The sequence below is a fragment of the Manduca sexta genome, chromosome 14 (genome assembly GCF_014839805.1).
Source record: "Manduca sexta isolate Smith_Timp_Sample1 chromosome 14, JHU_Msex_v1.0, whole genome shotgun sequence".
NCBI classification, from domain to species: Eukaryota; Metazoa; Arthropoda; class Insecta; order Lepidoptera; family Sphingidae; genus Manduca; species Manduca sexta.
Window position 1 is genome coordinate 3,325,881 of NC_051128.1, and position 18,542 is coordinate 3,344,422.

The 18,542-nt window shown below is 33.7% G+C and overlaps 1 protein-coding gene across 1 annotated transcript in view; it reads right to left on the reverse strand.

Annotated features, from left to right (window-relative positions):
- The window catches only part of LOC115456236 (BMP and activin membrane-bound inhibitor homolog), a 75,955-nt gene extending 67,502 nt beyond the window's left edge, over nt 1-8,453 (reverse strand). Inside the window, exon 1 of the mRNA XM_030185212.2 lies at nt 8,031-8,453. Coding sequence (XP_030041072.1) covers nt 8,031-8,136 — 106 coding nt within the window. The 5' untranslated portion in view covers nt 8,137-8,453. The remainder of the gene's footprint in view (nt 1-8,030) is intronic.
- Between the last annotated feature and the right edge of the window lie 10,089 nt (nt 8,454-18,542).

Genomic DNA, 18,542 nt, shown 5'->3' on the forward strand with positions numbered 1-18,542 from the left:
TGGGGACAAACTAAGTATTCTCCAAATTTATTTGCTCTCTTCATCTCACACTTCACTTCCCCCAATGCAGCAATTTTTCGCAATTTATCACGTATTTCTTACTCAATTTCTTTTTTCCTAAATCTGCAAATATTCATTGACAAAGGAATCAAATACTCGTATTACAAAGTTTAACAAAATGTTATAAATTTAACAATCATATGTATACTCGTGTTACATAGTTAAATAAATGTTATAACTAACAAAGAACCACAAATAATTACCATTTTCTGACTACACAGGACAAAAGATTTTGACGACGGATTCATACAAATTTGATTCCCGACCACCTTTGCAAATAAGCTTATGAAAATTACCTTCAAATACCAAGGTCTTTGTTAATTCCATTCTCAGTCTTGTATGACATCAATATGAGACGGATATCCATGTTCTAATCAATCAAATAGTTCTCACGATTAGGACGCACCGCATCGTGATAACGTTAAAACTGTCGTTCATTGAACACTCCGATAATGATAACGCTGACAACGCGTTTAACATAGATATTCTGTGTCTTAGCTCCTTACTAGGTACTTTATCTAGTGGTTTATATTAATCGGAGTTTGTTACTAGACTTTGTTAAGTTGTCTAAGTTTAACCAGCCCGAGCTGATACTTCGGTTTGTACCTTGTTTTTATTATAAATTTTATCCCTAATTTAAAATGTCCATAGTTATATAAGTAATTTTAATAGTTGTTTAGAAATAATAATAATTATTCTAATGCTTTGTTTTGACGTATTTGGCAAGTTTGTTCGCCTACGTGATAAATAAAGTAATTTATTTTTATTTTTATTTAAGTACTGTATTTAAAATAAATTTCTGATTATTCCCTCAGGAGTACAATTTAGTGTTGTAGTGTTGTTTCAATTAGTTTACGTTTGATCAAACCCAGCGAAGAGACAGTCTTTGTATGATTTGCAAATATTTGAACTTGGAGTCTGGGATTTGCGTGTATCAACTCTCATAGTTTTTGCTTGCAACGAGCCAATGCGGCAAGCATTTTGTACTATATCATATAAAGAAATATCAAACATGCGTATTACGAACTCTTTCATCACCGTGTAACAATGGATGGGTTCCAAGTCTTATTCGTAAGTTGCGTCACTTGCTTAGGTAACGTTAACAGTTACATTACAAGTACACTCATTAGTATACATTCGTTGGATGTGTTGATAGTCTATTGACAACAAATGTTTTAAAGAGTTTAAGTTTATTTCACCTTAAACCATGGCTATAGTAAATGGCCAGGCCCTAACAAAATTGATCATCTTTCTAAAAAAAAGTCTAAGGGCCGTATTAATAAACCGGTCACCTTTGAGTGGGATCTTAAGTAGATATTTGAGGTATTTAACTATTTATACAAAGCCTGAGTTATAAGTTTCGATTGTCAACCAATTCGGCGCAGTTGAATGAACAAAACTCAACTGTCGAAATACCTCACGGCGACTTAAGATACCATTTGGGCTAAGTGGATCTGTGTTAATTAAATAGCGACTCTTAAGATGCTGACTTTAACTTAACAGCTACTCAACTGATATTATACTTCAGACTGAATCTTTTGCATCTAGTAATACGTCCCTAAGAAACTGAGCAGCTAATACCTGCCTCTCATCGTTTGTACCACATTCTCTATGTTTTCACACTATGGACACGATCACTTATTCACACTATTTATATTCATTTGTCAGCTAGATAGGTATGTTCAGCACATCCTGTATGCTCAAAACAATGTTGCTACTTACCATAACGCTAACTGGCGCGTTTAAGTTAACGTTTCTTTATATAGATGCTAATTTTTTTAACTAAACCGCGGTAGTAAACGTCATTTCTCATGCAGTAGCGTTTACGACCAACGCGAGGTGAGAAACACTTCGTCCGGAATCCGTACACCGAAGGGGTCGATTTGTATTTTTAGATGCCCCACGTTAAAAAATGACTAACTAAATGGAAATGCGTTATAGAATAGTGCTAAAATATACTTTAATGATTTAGTCATTTCAGATTTTTGTAGATAGTTTGGGATTTTAAATGGCCTGTTCGCGCCTTTGAAAAATTTTGAAAATCGTAGAATGGCAGTGTTTTGCGATTCATACGATAGTAAGATTACAAGAGATCCATTATTGCTTCTATCTCTTTTCAAACAAACGCCTCACATCATTATTCCTCTGGGATTCTAGTTAGTCATTCGAGCCATCCCTTCATTATACCTTCAAATAGACGAACTTGTATTGTGTTAACTGTAACGTAGGGTTCATTTTGTAATTATTCTAATTCTTTTGGTTAGTAAAAACTTGAGTGGATCATATACTTTGTAAAATTTCTATTCAAAACGAGAATCCACGTTTAATGGTTTTACAGGAGTCGTATGTGCATTTCTTAAAAGCCGCTCCACCTACCAGACAAAAAACTGTACTAAGGATTTTAATTATAATCACAGGGTATCCGGGTTTATTGCAATAATAAATATCGATTAAGCCAAAATCTCACGTACAAATGCGAAGTATACCAAGTCACATTTCTTTATATAAAAGATGATTCGGATATCGATAATTTCGCGACAACTATCACTATTGGCCAATACTGCAAGCGGTTGTAAACATTTCGCGATGACTTACATACGACCGGGCGAAAGTATAGCAATAGTTGATCCCAGTTATCGGATACAAGGTATTATGCGGCGCCAGGTCTGCGCCTTATCAGATCGCTTGATAGCGTATCGATTTGCGATGACGTCACCCCGATGCTTGTACAGACACGAAACTACAGCAAACAACAGATAAAATTGACATATTTCTTGGAATATATAAATAAATATTGGGTTAAGGTTACCGTTATGTAGGTCGATGGATGTATGTTCAAAATTCTGGAATATTTATATGGTGATAGAGATTACGTTTAATTTTAAATTCTGTCCCTTATCAAACCTCGATAATATTATAAACCCTTTATTCAGGCTTAAATATAAAATCAAATAAAGTTCCTGTTAAATATAAAATTTTAGTAACAAAAAAATACTGTCCAAGGTTTCTTAAAAACTACCTAGTTAAAACTGCCATCATTGCCTTTTTGGGTATTTAATTTTATAAATCAAACTCTTAATTACACCAGCATTATTCACCATTGAACGAATGCAACAAAAGAACACATTATCACATCTTACATCTTAATAAGCGTATCAAAGTGCGTCAAAACATCCCCGTTGACTGTTCCCATCAATCATAGATATCAAGAACACTTTCAAATCCAATAAAAATTAAACCTAATGCCAACAGGTTGGTTACTAGTTGCTATTTCGATAGTATATGTAGCAAGATAAAGCCGACACGACAAGCGCGGCAGTCGGGTCTAGCCTGGTCGCCGACGCCCGTCAACGTCGGACCACTATCAGTATAGCAACCTACCCGTTATTTATCTCTTGTTTCATCCTGACCCGAACAATTGAAATTGTTTAAACGTTAAAATTTTTTCGGAAATTGTTCTTTAAAAGTATTTATATTTATGATTTATGGAGTAAATTTCTTTTTAAGTAATTAAATTTTTACTAAATTTAAAGTAGAACTATCCATTCAAAATGTAAATTTTAATATCAAAGTTGACTCGTACGAATGTAATTGGAATTTGGAACATCAGAATGTTTAAAGTGTCATTTAATTAGTGTAGTAAGGGCCTTAATTATTTTATGTTAAAATAACAAATACATTGCTTACAATTCTAGGATAAACTGACAAAATTAAACTCCATTTACGAAATGAACTCGCATTCGAACGTTTCAAATATTTAAATTCGATAACTGCTTTTGTTTGTAATAGCTTTATCAATATTTAAATGAAACTAAATGGACTCTGAGCAAATAACATAGTGACAGAGTATGATAACGTTGCGGTTAATGTAATTAATGTAACGCCACTCATTAAGGATAGACAATGTGATAATCTTATACATCTTAAACGCTGGAGGAAAACATCTTTAGGAAACCCACATAACTGTAACAGAGATCAGTAAGGCCTTTGAAGATATGTTAACTACCAATCAATATTAAGTCCACATGGTGAACAATAAACGTTACCTTTAAACAGAGATCTCTTTTAGTGGGACAAAGCAAAACTGAAATTATCACAATACAAAATAGAACGCACAAATTGCTAGTTTAGCATTTCAGACAATATTTTCGTACTATTTAACCTATGCTAACCAATTCATTTGCATTTTTGGCACTGACAGTCATAATGTGACCTTATTTTTCTTTCAAACAAAAAACAAAGTTAGTGAAAGACTGTTGAGTTCTTGTCTGAAAGACGAGAAAACAAATTCATATTTTGATTTTAGTATTATCATTTTTCGTACATAATATTTCCTATTTATTATCATAACCGTTTCTATTCCTCAGACTCGGCCAAGTCGATGTATTATAAAACTCGATGTAAAAGGCAATTGTGATGTAAAATCATTGACAAACAAGCCGCTACAATATCATAAAACTTCCATACCTATATATTACGATCAATAGGCGTTAAATGCTTAATTAAGGCAAAAAAGATTAACGAGTGCAAGAGATAACTTATGAACTTGAACCCCGATAAGCCCACTTTTAGATTTTTTATCGTAATAACCGGGCCAACGACGGTAATGGTTGAAACGAGCCTCCTGTTTATCAGTTGACACGTGATTAACACACACCTATTTCGCAATTAATTGGTATGAATGGAATCATGAACGGCCAAGAGATACACTAATGTGGGAACTTGTATACTGTAGCACTTCGTTAACTACTGTTTTTGACTGATAGTTCTGTGGGTCTGAATGGAAATGACTAGTTGTTAACAATTATTGAATGCACAAAAATATTAAAAAGTTGTAAAATTGAGTTTATTTTTTATTGCTTGGAATGACGAGACGAGCTTACCGTTCGCTTAATGGTAAGCGATACGACCGCCCATAAACAATAGAAGCACCATCCAACACCTTGAATTACAAAATATTGCTTGGTATTCCACTGCGCTCGCCATCCGGAGACATGAGATGTTAAGTCTCATTATGACCAGTAGTTACAGTGGCTACAATGTCCTTAAAACCGGAACACAACAGTGACTAAACACTGTTGCTTGGCGGCAGTTATAGACATTGCGGTGGTACCTACCCAGGCTTACATATGCGAGACGTACCACCAGTAACCTTTATAATTACATTACATTATCTCCATCTTACATACAGAAAGGCAATCTGGGAATGTATTGAACTTTATACCAATCAGACTATCAGTCAACATTAGTCGTCACAACTTTAATATTCGAATTTGTACCGAGTCCATTACAATTTGACCGGTATTTTGGAGTGTTTAATCCGACACGGTGTTGCAACAGCGTCCTTTGATGTGGGTGGGTGCAGTCATACCACTTCACGCCTACTTTTACCTTTTAGGTCAAGAGATTTGCACGATTTTACTTATCCGGTATAGTTCATTATCATGCGAAAAAAAAGAGACAAACTCACAAATAAATCGATATTTCCCTGCAGATATATAGCAACAGTTGGCCATATAGCGGACAATTTAAAAAGAATTAGACGGACCATCAGCATCTTCGATAGTAGTCGTTGTATGGCGCACCCTTTTAACCTTTCCTTACTCCGGATTCCGGATTAATAACTAAAGTCGATAAAACAATTAGAGAGAATATTCTCATCAGGACTTGAAACCGTTGTATGGCGCATGCAACTGACTCATTCTATATCAGGGATTAATATGATAAATTGTATCGTCCAATAACGCTTAAAACTAAGACCGCATAAAGATTTTGTTCACACTAAAAATGGCTTGTAGTGAATAAATTTAAAGCTAAGTGCAACTATTCCTGAACCTCAGAAATAGACTAGGTAGCTTCTATTATTTCGAGATTCTGATAACTTCTAGCATTTAGTCTGCAGTTCTTCATTAAAAATACTTTTTAAAAATACATTAAAAGATTTCAACCATATCCGTAATAAAACTAAGCAGATTAATTTGACTAACTATTGTGAAAATTGGTATAGGTGCCGCCTAGTTCGGAAAACACCTAATCTCCACTTCTTTAATGCATTTCTATTACACATATTCTAACTTTATTTGGATACTACGTCCTCTAATGGTTTAAAAGGACGCTTTAAACAGAAGTATCTATTTTTATATTTAATTAGCTTTTCGAAGTTTCGGTTGGTGTTTATGGGTTATTTTAGGATGAGTTTATTTTTCGTGAATGGACAAATATTGTGCGCCTACTTCCGTCGCGCGGTACATACGTTAAATTCGAAAATCAAACAATATTCTAAAATGTTTTGTTCATTGCAAACTGACGTAAATATAGAAAACATTCAAAAACTTATTGAATTTTTTTATTCTTTATCAAATAGATTAGTATTGGAATTCAAAATGACAGCGATTAGATGTACGAAATAGACAACATACATTGCAGAATACGCATTAATCTACTTTTATCATAGTTTTCATTGTTTATTTAATTACGTCAGATCCAAAAAATGGCACTATATAGCATAAAACTACTTAAATAAAGTAATTAAGAATCAAATCCATCATCAAACTTTGTATTCCTCATGTGAGGAACAATAAACAAGGAAGATCGCAAAACCAATTGATTTAATATTGTAGTAAATCAATATTGACATTACATTTTTTTCTTTCTGGGAGGTGAGACTCATGTGGGACTTGATGACCACTGTTTTAAGCGGTCAAAGGATTTGGGGAGTAGAGGATGGAGACTCAACTTGAAGGAATCCAAATATAGAATTAAAATGTGTAGAAAATTAAGTTATATTGAATATTTTAATACTACATCTTGTACAAAAAATAACAAGACAAAATTATTAATTTATTTATCGATTCTCTTGGTAATTCCATTTTAATTGCTACATTAATACATAATTAAAACTTGTGTGCCTACATAGTTTTTTTAGTGTCCATACTAATGCGATTTTGTTTGCTAATGATATTAATAAATTATTCATAATGAACAATATTGAATAAAGTAGGTACCTAAATCAGTACTAATGGACCAGGCTTATTGTCAATCAGTATTCGATAGTACTCAGTACATATGGGCTATGTGTCTAACTATAACTAGGTAGCAGTGGTGAAGGGTTCCTATAATTTGATTAAACTAAGGAAAAGTTTTCTATGTATACCTAATTCAAATAAATGAAGTACTTGTGCAATCCTTTGAGCTCTTCGTTAACTACTAACGTTAATTCATGACTGATTTGTGAAAACTTTAAATTGACTATCTTTTACAATTTACACAACTAAATCTGCATTAACTGTTAGTTTATTGAAAATAAATATAGATTAAAGGTTATAGACTAAGATTGGGCTGCAAAGCTATCTTAATTTGTGTCCCAGAGTTTAAGTTTTCCAGATCTCGTAAATATACCTACATACCTTCGACAACCGTAAGTACCTACATACACTTTGCGATCATCTATGCACTCAATAGAAAAGATACATGTGCAACCATTATAAACCGCTACCTTCCTGCCTATAAAATGTTAACGCACACTAGTTTCAATGGGCCGCTTACCGGCAACCCATGCCTGAAAATGTGCCTGCTTCCAACTGCAGCATTTATCTTCTGCCGCCGGCTGCAGGCTTGTTGTGAACGCTTATAATGAGCTAGGAAAGATACATGTTCTGCCTAACTAGCTCTAAACACATAATTTGTTACTTTTCACGATACTTCATTCACATTATTTTACTAAATGTATTGTTAGGGTTAATTTGAAAATAGAATACATAAATATTGTCTCTTGGTTTATTGTCTATCAATGTTAAAACACTGGCCGCTTAAACACGTGAAAAAAGTTCTAGTTTCTATAATTTGCCTTTGTAGGTAATTTGGAATAAGAAATGCAAATGAAAAATGGCGCGTGTTGTTTTAAATACGAAGCGATTAACAAATTATGTTTGTTAATGTAATTATAATGATTAGAAATCCAAAACATTTACCATTTATTCCAAGGTCCGTTGACTCCGAGGAGGCCTCGTCACTATAAGCCACTGAGAGCTGGTATAAAACAAGTACAATACACACGCTAAAATTAAACGCCGCCATGGCAACGTCAATTACCACTTATTGTAACTAATAAACACTACGCGAACACCATAACGTGAGTACTATTGCCATGGAACATCATCAGTCATCACCGAAATAAAAATCTAAAAATATCACAATACAATATTATATCAATCACAGTTAGTGTCATAACACACCAATACAATCCAGTAGTGTCCGTTTGTATCACTATTTTTGTTTATGTTTGCAAGCCACGTGAATAATTTATGAAAAATATTGAATACGCGTCTCACTTTGTTATTGTCAACGACACATCACACCGCGTGAGCGATCAAAGCTCGACTAACTGAAAGAAAGAGCGTGCGCGAGCGAGCCAGCGAATAACGCTGTAGTAGTGTTGTGCTCCGCTAAACATGTGCATGTTGTTATCGATATCGGCAAGGTAATTACTAGATATCTGAACTATACATTTGTTTTTTGTTTGAAATTACGGTTTTATGTATTGTGAAACAATTTTTGTTTTCTATTTTTATTTCGAAGTAAAATCTGTTATATTTGAAAGTTAGCTAGTTGTTAACAACGCATCGTTTTTTTATATTAAGTATGCAAATAAACAAAAAAAAAATTAAATGAATATTAAATGTGTAAATTTTTTTGTCAAATGAAGCAGCATTTATTAAATTATGTAATTTAAATAAATTATTATTACTAAAACTGCGTAAAAACTTACCCTGCAGTTTTAGTAATGCTTACTGGAGTAGACTTAAACCACCGAAAAATTTAAGTTAAATTATATTTTTGTATTCATAATATTAGATAAAGTTATCGATAATCATGAAACTACTGCACACAGGCAACACTTCTAAACCAATGACAAAAAGCAGCGTCCGTAATTAACCGATAGAAGCTTTGAAGCGATTTTTTACTCTATTGCCTTCGAGTTTAAAGTGATATTTTTACTATCATTAATACGCAATAAGGCCTATATTTGTTTATAATGTAAGTTTTTGCAGCCAGCCGGCGCTAGGCGACGGCCACGCGGTGCACATTCTTTGCGATCTGAACTTTTTTCTAAAAGTAACCAAAAAGGAAAGATAACTTTCTCAAAAGTCTTTCGGGAGCGTATCCTGATATATAAATTGAGTTTGACTTAAGAGCCTATTTTTAAATAGCGTTCTTGTCCTTTGAACTATTGTGGAAAATGATTATTTGCATTCCATACCTACCTGCTTCTATTAAACCTTTTTAATTACTAGTCACAGTATTCGAATTTTAAAAGAACGCGGTCATTAGCTAATTTTTTTAAATTCTCCGACTTAATTGTCAGTTCTCATTAATAAAAAGAAAAGTGGTCGCATTCGAAATTCGAAACAAAGAAACAAAAGCCCGCCTAAAGACGTGCACACGCGGTTATAAAAAACAAAGCGGTGGAATCGGGCCGAATGCAACGCTGCTTTTGTTAAGGGTCGGAATGCGTCCGATGTATGGCCCGTTGTTTTGTCAAGAGAATAAATACGTCAGAAGGGATATATTGTGATGAAAATTATGTGCGACATATATTAATACCTACCGAAGTATTCTGCGAGACTGCAGATTAGTGCCATGCCATTTACATGCTTGATATATTTAATCGTTCCTTACACTAGCCGTAGCGGATGCGTGGATGTCTAAATAAATAATTATAAGAATCCTATTTTTTTCTATTATATTACTCTTCATGTTTTTTTTTATATATGTCGCAGGTATATTATCAAAGCCGTGGTATTACAATTTCACTTGTCATTTTATAATTAAACGGTAGAATCTAAGATGTTTTTATTACATAGATACGTTGTCTGAGCTCAATACTGGCAAAACGAAAGCAAGGTAATTGCCCGACATTCACTTAGTCAACCTCCAACCACTGTCGCCGCTTACTAACTTTTTGTATTTTTATAAATAAAATGCCTTCCTGTGTTTTTAGACGATGTACAAATTATACTCCAACTGTGAATGAAAAAAACGTTTCATTTCATACGTTAGCAATAAGTATATACTATTTAACTTCATTTTTAACTAATAAATGCATTTTACTCGATTGTCATGGCGATGGAGCCATGATGGCCCATTCGGGCACACTCGGGCCGTATCAATGCGAGCCGCTAGGGCTGTGACTATAGTAAATACTGCTCTATTTTTATGTGCAATTTTGTTAGTGTATGACGCGTCTATTTGTAAAACGCCATTGGGTAGAATATTATAATTGAACTTCATTTCTTACAATTTGACGGCCTGGTTTTGTTGTCATTGTAATGTCAATCAAACTTTCAACAAGTTTAATATTAGAAATCATTGAATTTCTATACGGATATTGATTCTGAAATAAACTAAACTTTCTACCAAACACCTTGTTAGGCATTTTGATATAACTTACCTTCTGTTTTTACTCTTTGACCGTGCGGCGCTGTTCAGGGCCCATGCATATTAATGCCACATAATGACTCTTTCTTCTTACTTACCAGCATGTTTGTATATCCAAGATTTATTACCGACTACCATTCTGTAATGTTTAATTATATCGACAAAAGACTTTTCACAGAAATTGTATGACGTTTTATAGTTTTTATGATATTCGTAAAATTGTTTTTAAATGACTCATATTTCTAATCTATAATAGGACAGATTGATAGAAAAATCATCTTTATGTAGTTGGTTAAACCCTTGCTTTTGGTACGCGCGTACTTTTACCCAACGTCACTGCTCCGTCTTGTTCAAAACTCAGGTAGCAATGGAATAAGGCTCTTGTATTTTTGAATAGAACATGCTGACAGTGTAAACAAACACATTTAACCCTTCATCATATTATTCTAGTGACAAAGAGTCCATATAACCCAATTCCTGGTGGCGTCCCTTACGTAATTTTGTCGCACTATTAATAAAATAATGACCTATTTCAAAATTGTTAATTTGTGGCAGTCGCCGGAAAACTAATTTTTGTTTGCTACCTTTTTTAACTTGCTATAAAATTGAGCTTATTAAAGATAGGTAATAAATGAAACCTATATATAGCATGAAAAAAAGGAGGGATAAAACTAAAAGGTCGCAAACAGAAATTGATTGTTTGACGATTCCCACACATTGGCAATTTTGGAATGGGTCATTATTTTATTAAGAGTGCGATTGTATAATGTATTTATCATTACAATGATTTGCAGACCGCATTTACGCATTTCAGTACCTATAAATTGTGAAGGGATCCCTTTGGGAAGACTTCATCGTTTGCCACTGCTAGTCTTCAAAGCAATAGGGAACCGGCCTATGTTTGATTTTGTTCATTATTCTATATGTAATAATATAGAATAATGAACAAAATCAAACATAAGTTAATAATACGAAAAAGGAGCACTCCTGCCAAAACTGCATAAAAATTGGTTAAAAAATGAACTAGTAATTTATATTTCAAATAAGTATTATAACGTGCAGAAGGGTGCGCGTTGTGGGGATATAGCTTCATCTCTTTCTTTCGCACGTGTCGTAATTCTCGATGACGTCAAATGTGGGTATTACGTCTCTTTTCTGTTTCTTGTTAATTACCCCTTCCACCGATATTCAATGACTTATAACTTGTTGTTTTTTTTACCGGATTTTAATTAATCCTTTTGTGTTATAATTTATATAACGTAAATATTTGATAATAGTAAAGAACAAAAATGAGTCCAGTACCCTATTTGATAGATTACGCAATACCTTCCCTGTGCTGCAACGTATTTACGTATGAGTCATCAACGATGATTTTATCAAGTGGTTTGACATTCGTTGTATCTTGAAACTAATTAATATTGCACATATTTATGAAATTTTGCATTAAGCCAAAGATATTAAACAGTATAATTATAGGCCATCAAGACTAACTTTGTGCTCCAAAAGTTAATACCAATTGGTATCTACTAACTCGTCTCATTTGAAATATCCTTAGATATTAATTTTGAAAATATCATATTTAATAGAATATAAGCGCATTAAAAATGTGCAAATCACGATATGAAAAAATATAAAGTAATTTACATTGATATTTCGCTATTTCACGGTAGATTGAGTCACCATCACATAAGCGCATCATTTGTATGACAGTCTTCCTAATGTCCACTCTATATCTTAGAACTCTTTGTATATAACAAAATATTATTATTTCAAAGTCGCATTCTATATGACTAGTTTATACATGTTCAAACTCTATACCTGACAACAATTAATCTCAAGTATTAAAACTTTTATGGCCACTTGAAAACTAAAACAATGCATTTCGCCTACAGTCGTAGTTAGAAGTCAAAATTGTAAAAAAAAAAACAAAAGTATTTCTTAAGTTTCCACTGTTAAGTAATTATCTGGCCGAATTCTGGGAAGGTTGTGAAGGGCCACTAAGCCGACGCGTTAATTCGTTCTTTGTTTTATCGGATTATTTATCCTCTAACAGTAAATGTTAGTAATTATTGTTTTAACTAATCACTATTTTGATATTTTCTTCTTTATTACACTGTAACCAGAGTAATTTCTGGGCATAATAACTTAATATCTCATGGTTCAGGATAGCGGGCGCAGTGGAATACTAAACAATACTTTGGAATTCAAGATGTTGGATGGTGTTTCCACTGTTTATGGGCGGTCATATCGCTCATTATCAGACGCACGGCAAGGTCTTCTCGTCATTTAAAGCATTAAAAAAAACAAAAAGAAATTGTCAAGTCAAGTAAGTACCTAAATGTTTTTGTTTGGTTTTACATTTTACAATTATTCATAGAAGTTATTTAATTAATACTGCCATTAAATGAATAAGTTATTTAACAAAATAAATAAATGAATAATCTTTACCCGTGATTACACTGTTCCGTAACTTCTTAACTCAAAAATTTCGTAAAAGCGATTCTTTAGTTCTGGTCAATACATTTTAAGAATCACGGGCAGGTGCCAAATCAATTCTTGTTAGAGCTAAAACTGCTTGCCAACTAGTTCGACGTTGTAAAGTCACAGACTCATTACACTAATTTCATGAGTTCAGCGAAGTTATTAACGAATATCATTCAAAGCATAAAATAAATAAAGCATTTTTTCGAGTCTAAAAATACAACGGTAGCGGGTAGTGTAGTGGGGAGGATAACTAACAATAGCCGGTGACACAACAAAATTATACCGCCTTCAAAAACCTCTAAAAACCAAAAAATAATTCAACATTACCTACACACTACTTACCAATTTTGGAGTCGGTGCGTAATAAAAATTCATTATCCAGCTTTGCTTTAAAAATTTCTCTAGACTTTAACAATCCATCAACTAATTGATATTTAAGAGTGATTAAATACTACAAAACTGTTTAAGAAATCGCTTACTCCCTTTATTATTGTCAGAAGCTAACTTTAAGGCCCAAGAGCGCTCAGTCCTTATCAACAATCAGAGGAGATAATTGTGAAAAAGTTGCCGCCGAACAAACAATGTTATTTACTCTTAACCATTCGGAATGCTTTTAAATGGCGCCAAGAGCCGTTATTTACTTCTGGTTTATTAAATAGTGCAGTTAAACAATGTCAGATGGTACTTTTGTGTTTTAGGTTATTAAGTGTACTTAGATTGTCTCAATGAAGATAAACATGACGCCTTTTAAGTTATAAAGAACCTTTGAATAAATAAAACAAATATTATCAAGTCATTAAGAACGGTTTTACTCTGTACTTTAATATCGTTTATTGTAATTTGTAATGAAGTGTGTAATAAAAGTAAGGAAATTCATGAATAAGTTTAATGTAGGAATAGTTTCGACCTAAAAGTTTTAATATTCTGGATACTAGCTAGTTAGACAATATAATCAATTATTAGTAATATATAAAGGGAATGAATGGCAAGTTGAATTCGGATGTACGACATATTTGTAATATGTGTGCCGATTTATTAATAATTTGGTAGTTGATTAATTTTGTTAATACAATCATCAAAAAATATTGTCATGTAAAATCTTGCGAAAAAGATTTAAAAATTAACGCTATAATAAATAAGTTAGAAAGCTTTGAAATTTAGTGGTAGTGATCGTTACCGAATAACATAAATGCCAAACTGTGACGTCACCGAGTGTCGCCGGCCATAATGGTGCTTGTGTGAGAAAAAGATAGCGTGATATCTCCATCACGCCTTCGTTTTTGCTCACAACAATATTTCAAATATAAATAACTGCTTTACTTTTTTAGCAATTTTGATGCTGATTTCAAAGATGAATTCCTTTTTCATATTATTGTTTGTTACATATAAAATACAAAATTAAACATAGGAGAGTACCCTTTGAATTATAAAGAAGAATTTCGCTAGTTTTCATCAATTTAAATAAGTTATTTTAAAACGTTTTCCTGCTGCAAAAAACACCATTATAACACCATTATATCTCATAAGAATATATATATATTGTTTCTGTAGACGTATAAGTTAATTTCAACTTCGAACAGCCTACATTGCAAGATTCACCTTATTACTAAACCATTAAAAATGTATGTTGCTTGTCAACTGCGCCTAGGAGGAGTTATGTATTATCATTTATCACCTATCGCCTTTGTAATAGCATAGACTCACAAAATACTTATTGAACACTATAGAAAGCCGCACAAGAAACTTATCTGCTGTCGACTGTATTTTCTTAATATGCAAAAAGCCAGCCCTTAATAACTCAAGTCGGCTCGGGCCAAAACAAAAACTCACGGTAATTTGATTGAGTCGGAACATGGACTCCTCGATTTTGTGTTGTGGGCGCTAAGGTTTCAAACTTGAGTTCAGTTGAAATAAAACTATTTTGAGGATTTTACCGCAGCTTTTATATTATTAAAAAAAAAATCTAAATGTTGGAAGAATGTTATACTTAATATAAAATCTGCAAAATAGTTTTATTTCGTTGCTTTACATTCGCCTATACATTAGAAATCATTATTTAATTTAGTTCGCAAATTTCTAGTTGTATTATGTCTTAGTTTTATAATGGTTATATTAGTGTTTGTTATTATTTTAAGCGTTGTTCCTTTGTTAATATTAAATTCATGTTGCAATGCGCAGGTTCCTGAATTGGCCGGTTTAAAGTTTCAAGATTTGGATAAATCGGTAACATGTTAGGTAAGTATAATGTCCGCTTAGTATTGGCAAATAACTATACGATTTTTTTTTATTTTTATTAAACAACCTTCATTTTTTTTATCAAGTAAAGACCAAATCTATTTCCAAATATTAAACTAGTTTCATTACCAAATACTCCGAAGTTCCTTAGCACACAATAATCATTATACCCTATTTTGCAATATTCAATCAGAAATATTACGTATATCCAATTTTTTTTTATGTAAGTAACATTAGTAACAAACTTTCAAAACCTCAGACTACTCACGAAACTGCCGAAATAAGTACAAAAAACTTGAATAAAGCAAATATTTTATTTGAAGGTACACCATAATCAGCCAAGACCGCCAATCGACCGCGGCATTATTTTCAACCAATTTTGTATCCATAAAAACACGTAATTTGAATACCGGACACCGATATTCATTTAACTTATCATCTTGTTGCCTTTTTGAGAATTTACATTATAAAACTCATGGTTTCTCCTTACTTAATACAACATTTTGGCATGTTCTTTTCTGTAATTGATTTTTAGGGTTCAGGAGGTAATTTCTTAAAAGAATAGAATATAATCAGAAAGTAGAAGATGGATTATTTAGATGTCATTCGTAAAATTCTAATGAATGAATGCGACATACCATTATAACCGATTTCAAAAACAAGAGGTTATCAATTTGGCGTGATTTTTTTTTAACGTTTGTTACCTCGGAACTCGCTCATTTATAGACCGATTCGGAAAATTCTTATTCAAAAGAACATACTTCCAGATTGATCCCATAGATTTTTTTCAAAAATATATTTATGTAGCTTAACTAGCAATTTTAATCAGGCACCGACTTCAAAATTGGTATCCAGTATACCTAGTCTTGCCATAAATATTGTAATAAAGAAAAAAGAAAATTGTTAACTGCAAATAACATTTATTACTTTTACAGTGTGTCAGTTTAATACATAAATATAAAACAATTAAAAATATAAAAAGCTTATTCGAAGTGGTCTCCATTGGCTGCAATACAGTCCTTTAAACGATGAGGCCAGTTATCAATAGAAGCACGCACTCTTTCCATGGGAAAATTCTTCACTGCCAATCGTATAGATTGTTTTAGGGACTCCAAATTATCATGGCGTTTAGAGCAAGCTGTACTCTCTAAAACTGACCACAAATCATAATCCAGCGGATTAAGATCGGGACTAGACGACGGCCAGTCTTCAGCTCTGATGAAGTCCGAAACGTTCGATTCCAACCAAGACTGCGTGGACCGAGCTTTATGACCCGGCGCCGAGTCTTGCTGGAAGGACCATACTTGGTTATTGAACATGGTGATGTTAAGGGGCTTAACTACCTTCTCAAGAATGGTATCTTGATACACTTGTGCCGATGTTTTGATACCTTTTCACAAAAATATGGCTCAGTCACTCCTTCATAGCTAACACCCCACCAAACCATCACTGAAGTCGGATAATGTCCACGTTGCACTCTGTCGACTAATTGGGAAGCTTCCTTAGAGCTTTGAGCATAAATACGGTCATTTTGTTTGTTAAAATGTTGCTCAATTGTAAAAATTTTCTCATCCGTAAACAAAATTTTTCTGTGACCTCCCTTTGCGTACCGCTTCAGTAGTTGTTTCGATTTTACCACCCTATTCTTCTTTAAATTATCAGTTAAGAAATGGCCAGTGCGTCTCTTATAGGCTGCAAGTCCTAAGTCATCTTTTAAAATACGCGACATGGTTCTAGGTGCTATCTTCATTTCCCGAGATAAAATCTTTTGCTTTCGGACAGGATTTCTTCGAATTCTTTCCCTTACTGCTTTGACCACCTTTTTCGTACGAACACTACGTGGACGGCCAGATCTTTTTCTGTCACAAACAGAGGAGGTCTCATTGTACCTATTAATAGCCCGGTACACAAACATTTTACTAATACCAAGTGTATGGAGAGTTTTAAAAATTGCATTTGGCTCCATACCTACTTTGTGTAATGCTATCACAGCGATTCGGTTCTCTTTATCACCCCACACCATTTTAATATCGCAAAATATTTTACAATGTATTGGCGCCAAAATGAGAAAACACAATGAACAATCGTATAAAAATGACAGATTCGAAATTCAAATGTAATATTTTTTTATAATTAAGTGTAACAGTATTTATGGCCAGACTAAGTATACATGTCATGTGAAATTATTTTTTGGTTTTGAGTCGTATTTGAAGGCGGTTTAATTCTTTGTAAAAAAATGTGTACCGATCCTCCGGTCCTTTGTTAACCTCATACATTATGTGAGAATAAGTATTATATTTTTTTTACAGCAGAGTTAAATTAATTTGAATTTCGGCAATTATCTAATAGCTCATATAAAAAATCATAATAAGTAAATATAATACATTCGCTATATTTTTATTGTTTTCTTTTAATCTGACCCTACGTTTGTTAGCCTGGCAGGGGCCGGCTTATACAAACACACCGGACTTTTGGGTTAGCGCTTCAGGCGCTCGAACCCTTGAACATTAAACGACCATGGTGAGGGCAATCCACTAACGGGTTACGAACCTCGGCTCAGGACGGTCATTGGGAGGGGATGACACATCAACGATTATGGATGCGCGTGTTCGTAGCCAGAAGTGGCTTTACCTATTATGCAGGGTGTGCGATACACACGGGCCCAGTGTGTTGGGGGACGCCAGACACGACACCTTCAAAGATACATGCGTCGCTCGCGACACTGGCGCTCTCAAACAACCTGCGCCCATGCTAAGGGCGAGCGGCTTCTTTTCACAATAACTTTTGATTTAATATTAAGTATCAAAATTTAGATTACATTGTCACCTAGGGGGTGCGAAGAAATTGATTGCACAACTGCGGCACATGAGTTAGAGCCGCTTCTGCTTGTAGCGAACTAATAAACCATTACCGTATTCGTCGGCACGCGGGCCGGAACTATTACATTCGCTATAACAAGACCTTTCGTACCCAGATATTTGACTAAGTCTAACGCCCGTATTCATAAACGTTTTTTATCTAAGGATGGAGTAAAGCTGTGATAACAAGTCTGTTTATAGTGCCCAACGCCACTGGGAATCAGACATAGAGCCGTTGTGATTGGCTAATATTGGGATACAACAATATTAGCCAATCACAACGGCCCTATATCTACGCACTGCGAAGGCTGCCATGCCGTCAGCACTGAGAAACAGACTTGTTATCACAGCTTTACTCCGTCCTTAGATAAAAAACGTCTATGAATAAGGGGGTAAGTGTTCGCCTTGTTTTTGAGAAGTACAAATCATTAGTATTCTAATCTTCCTCCATATGCCTAAAAACAATAC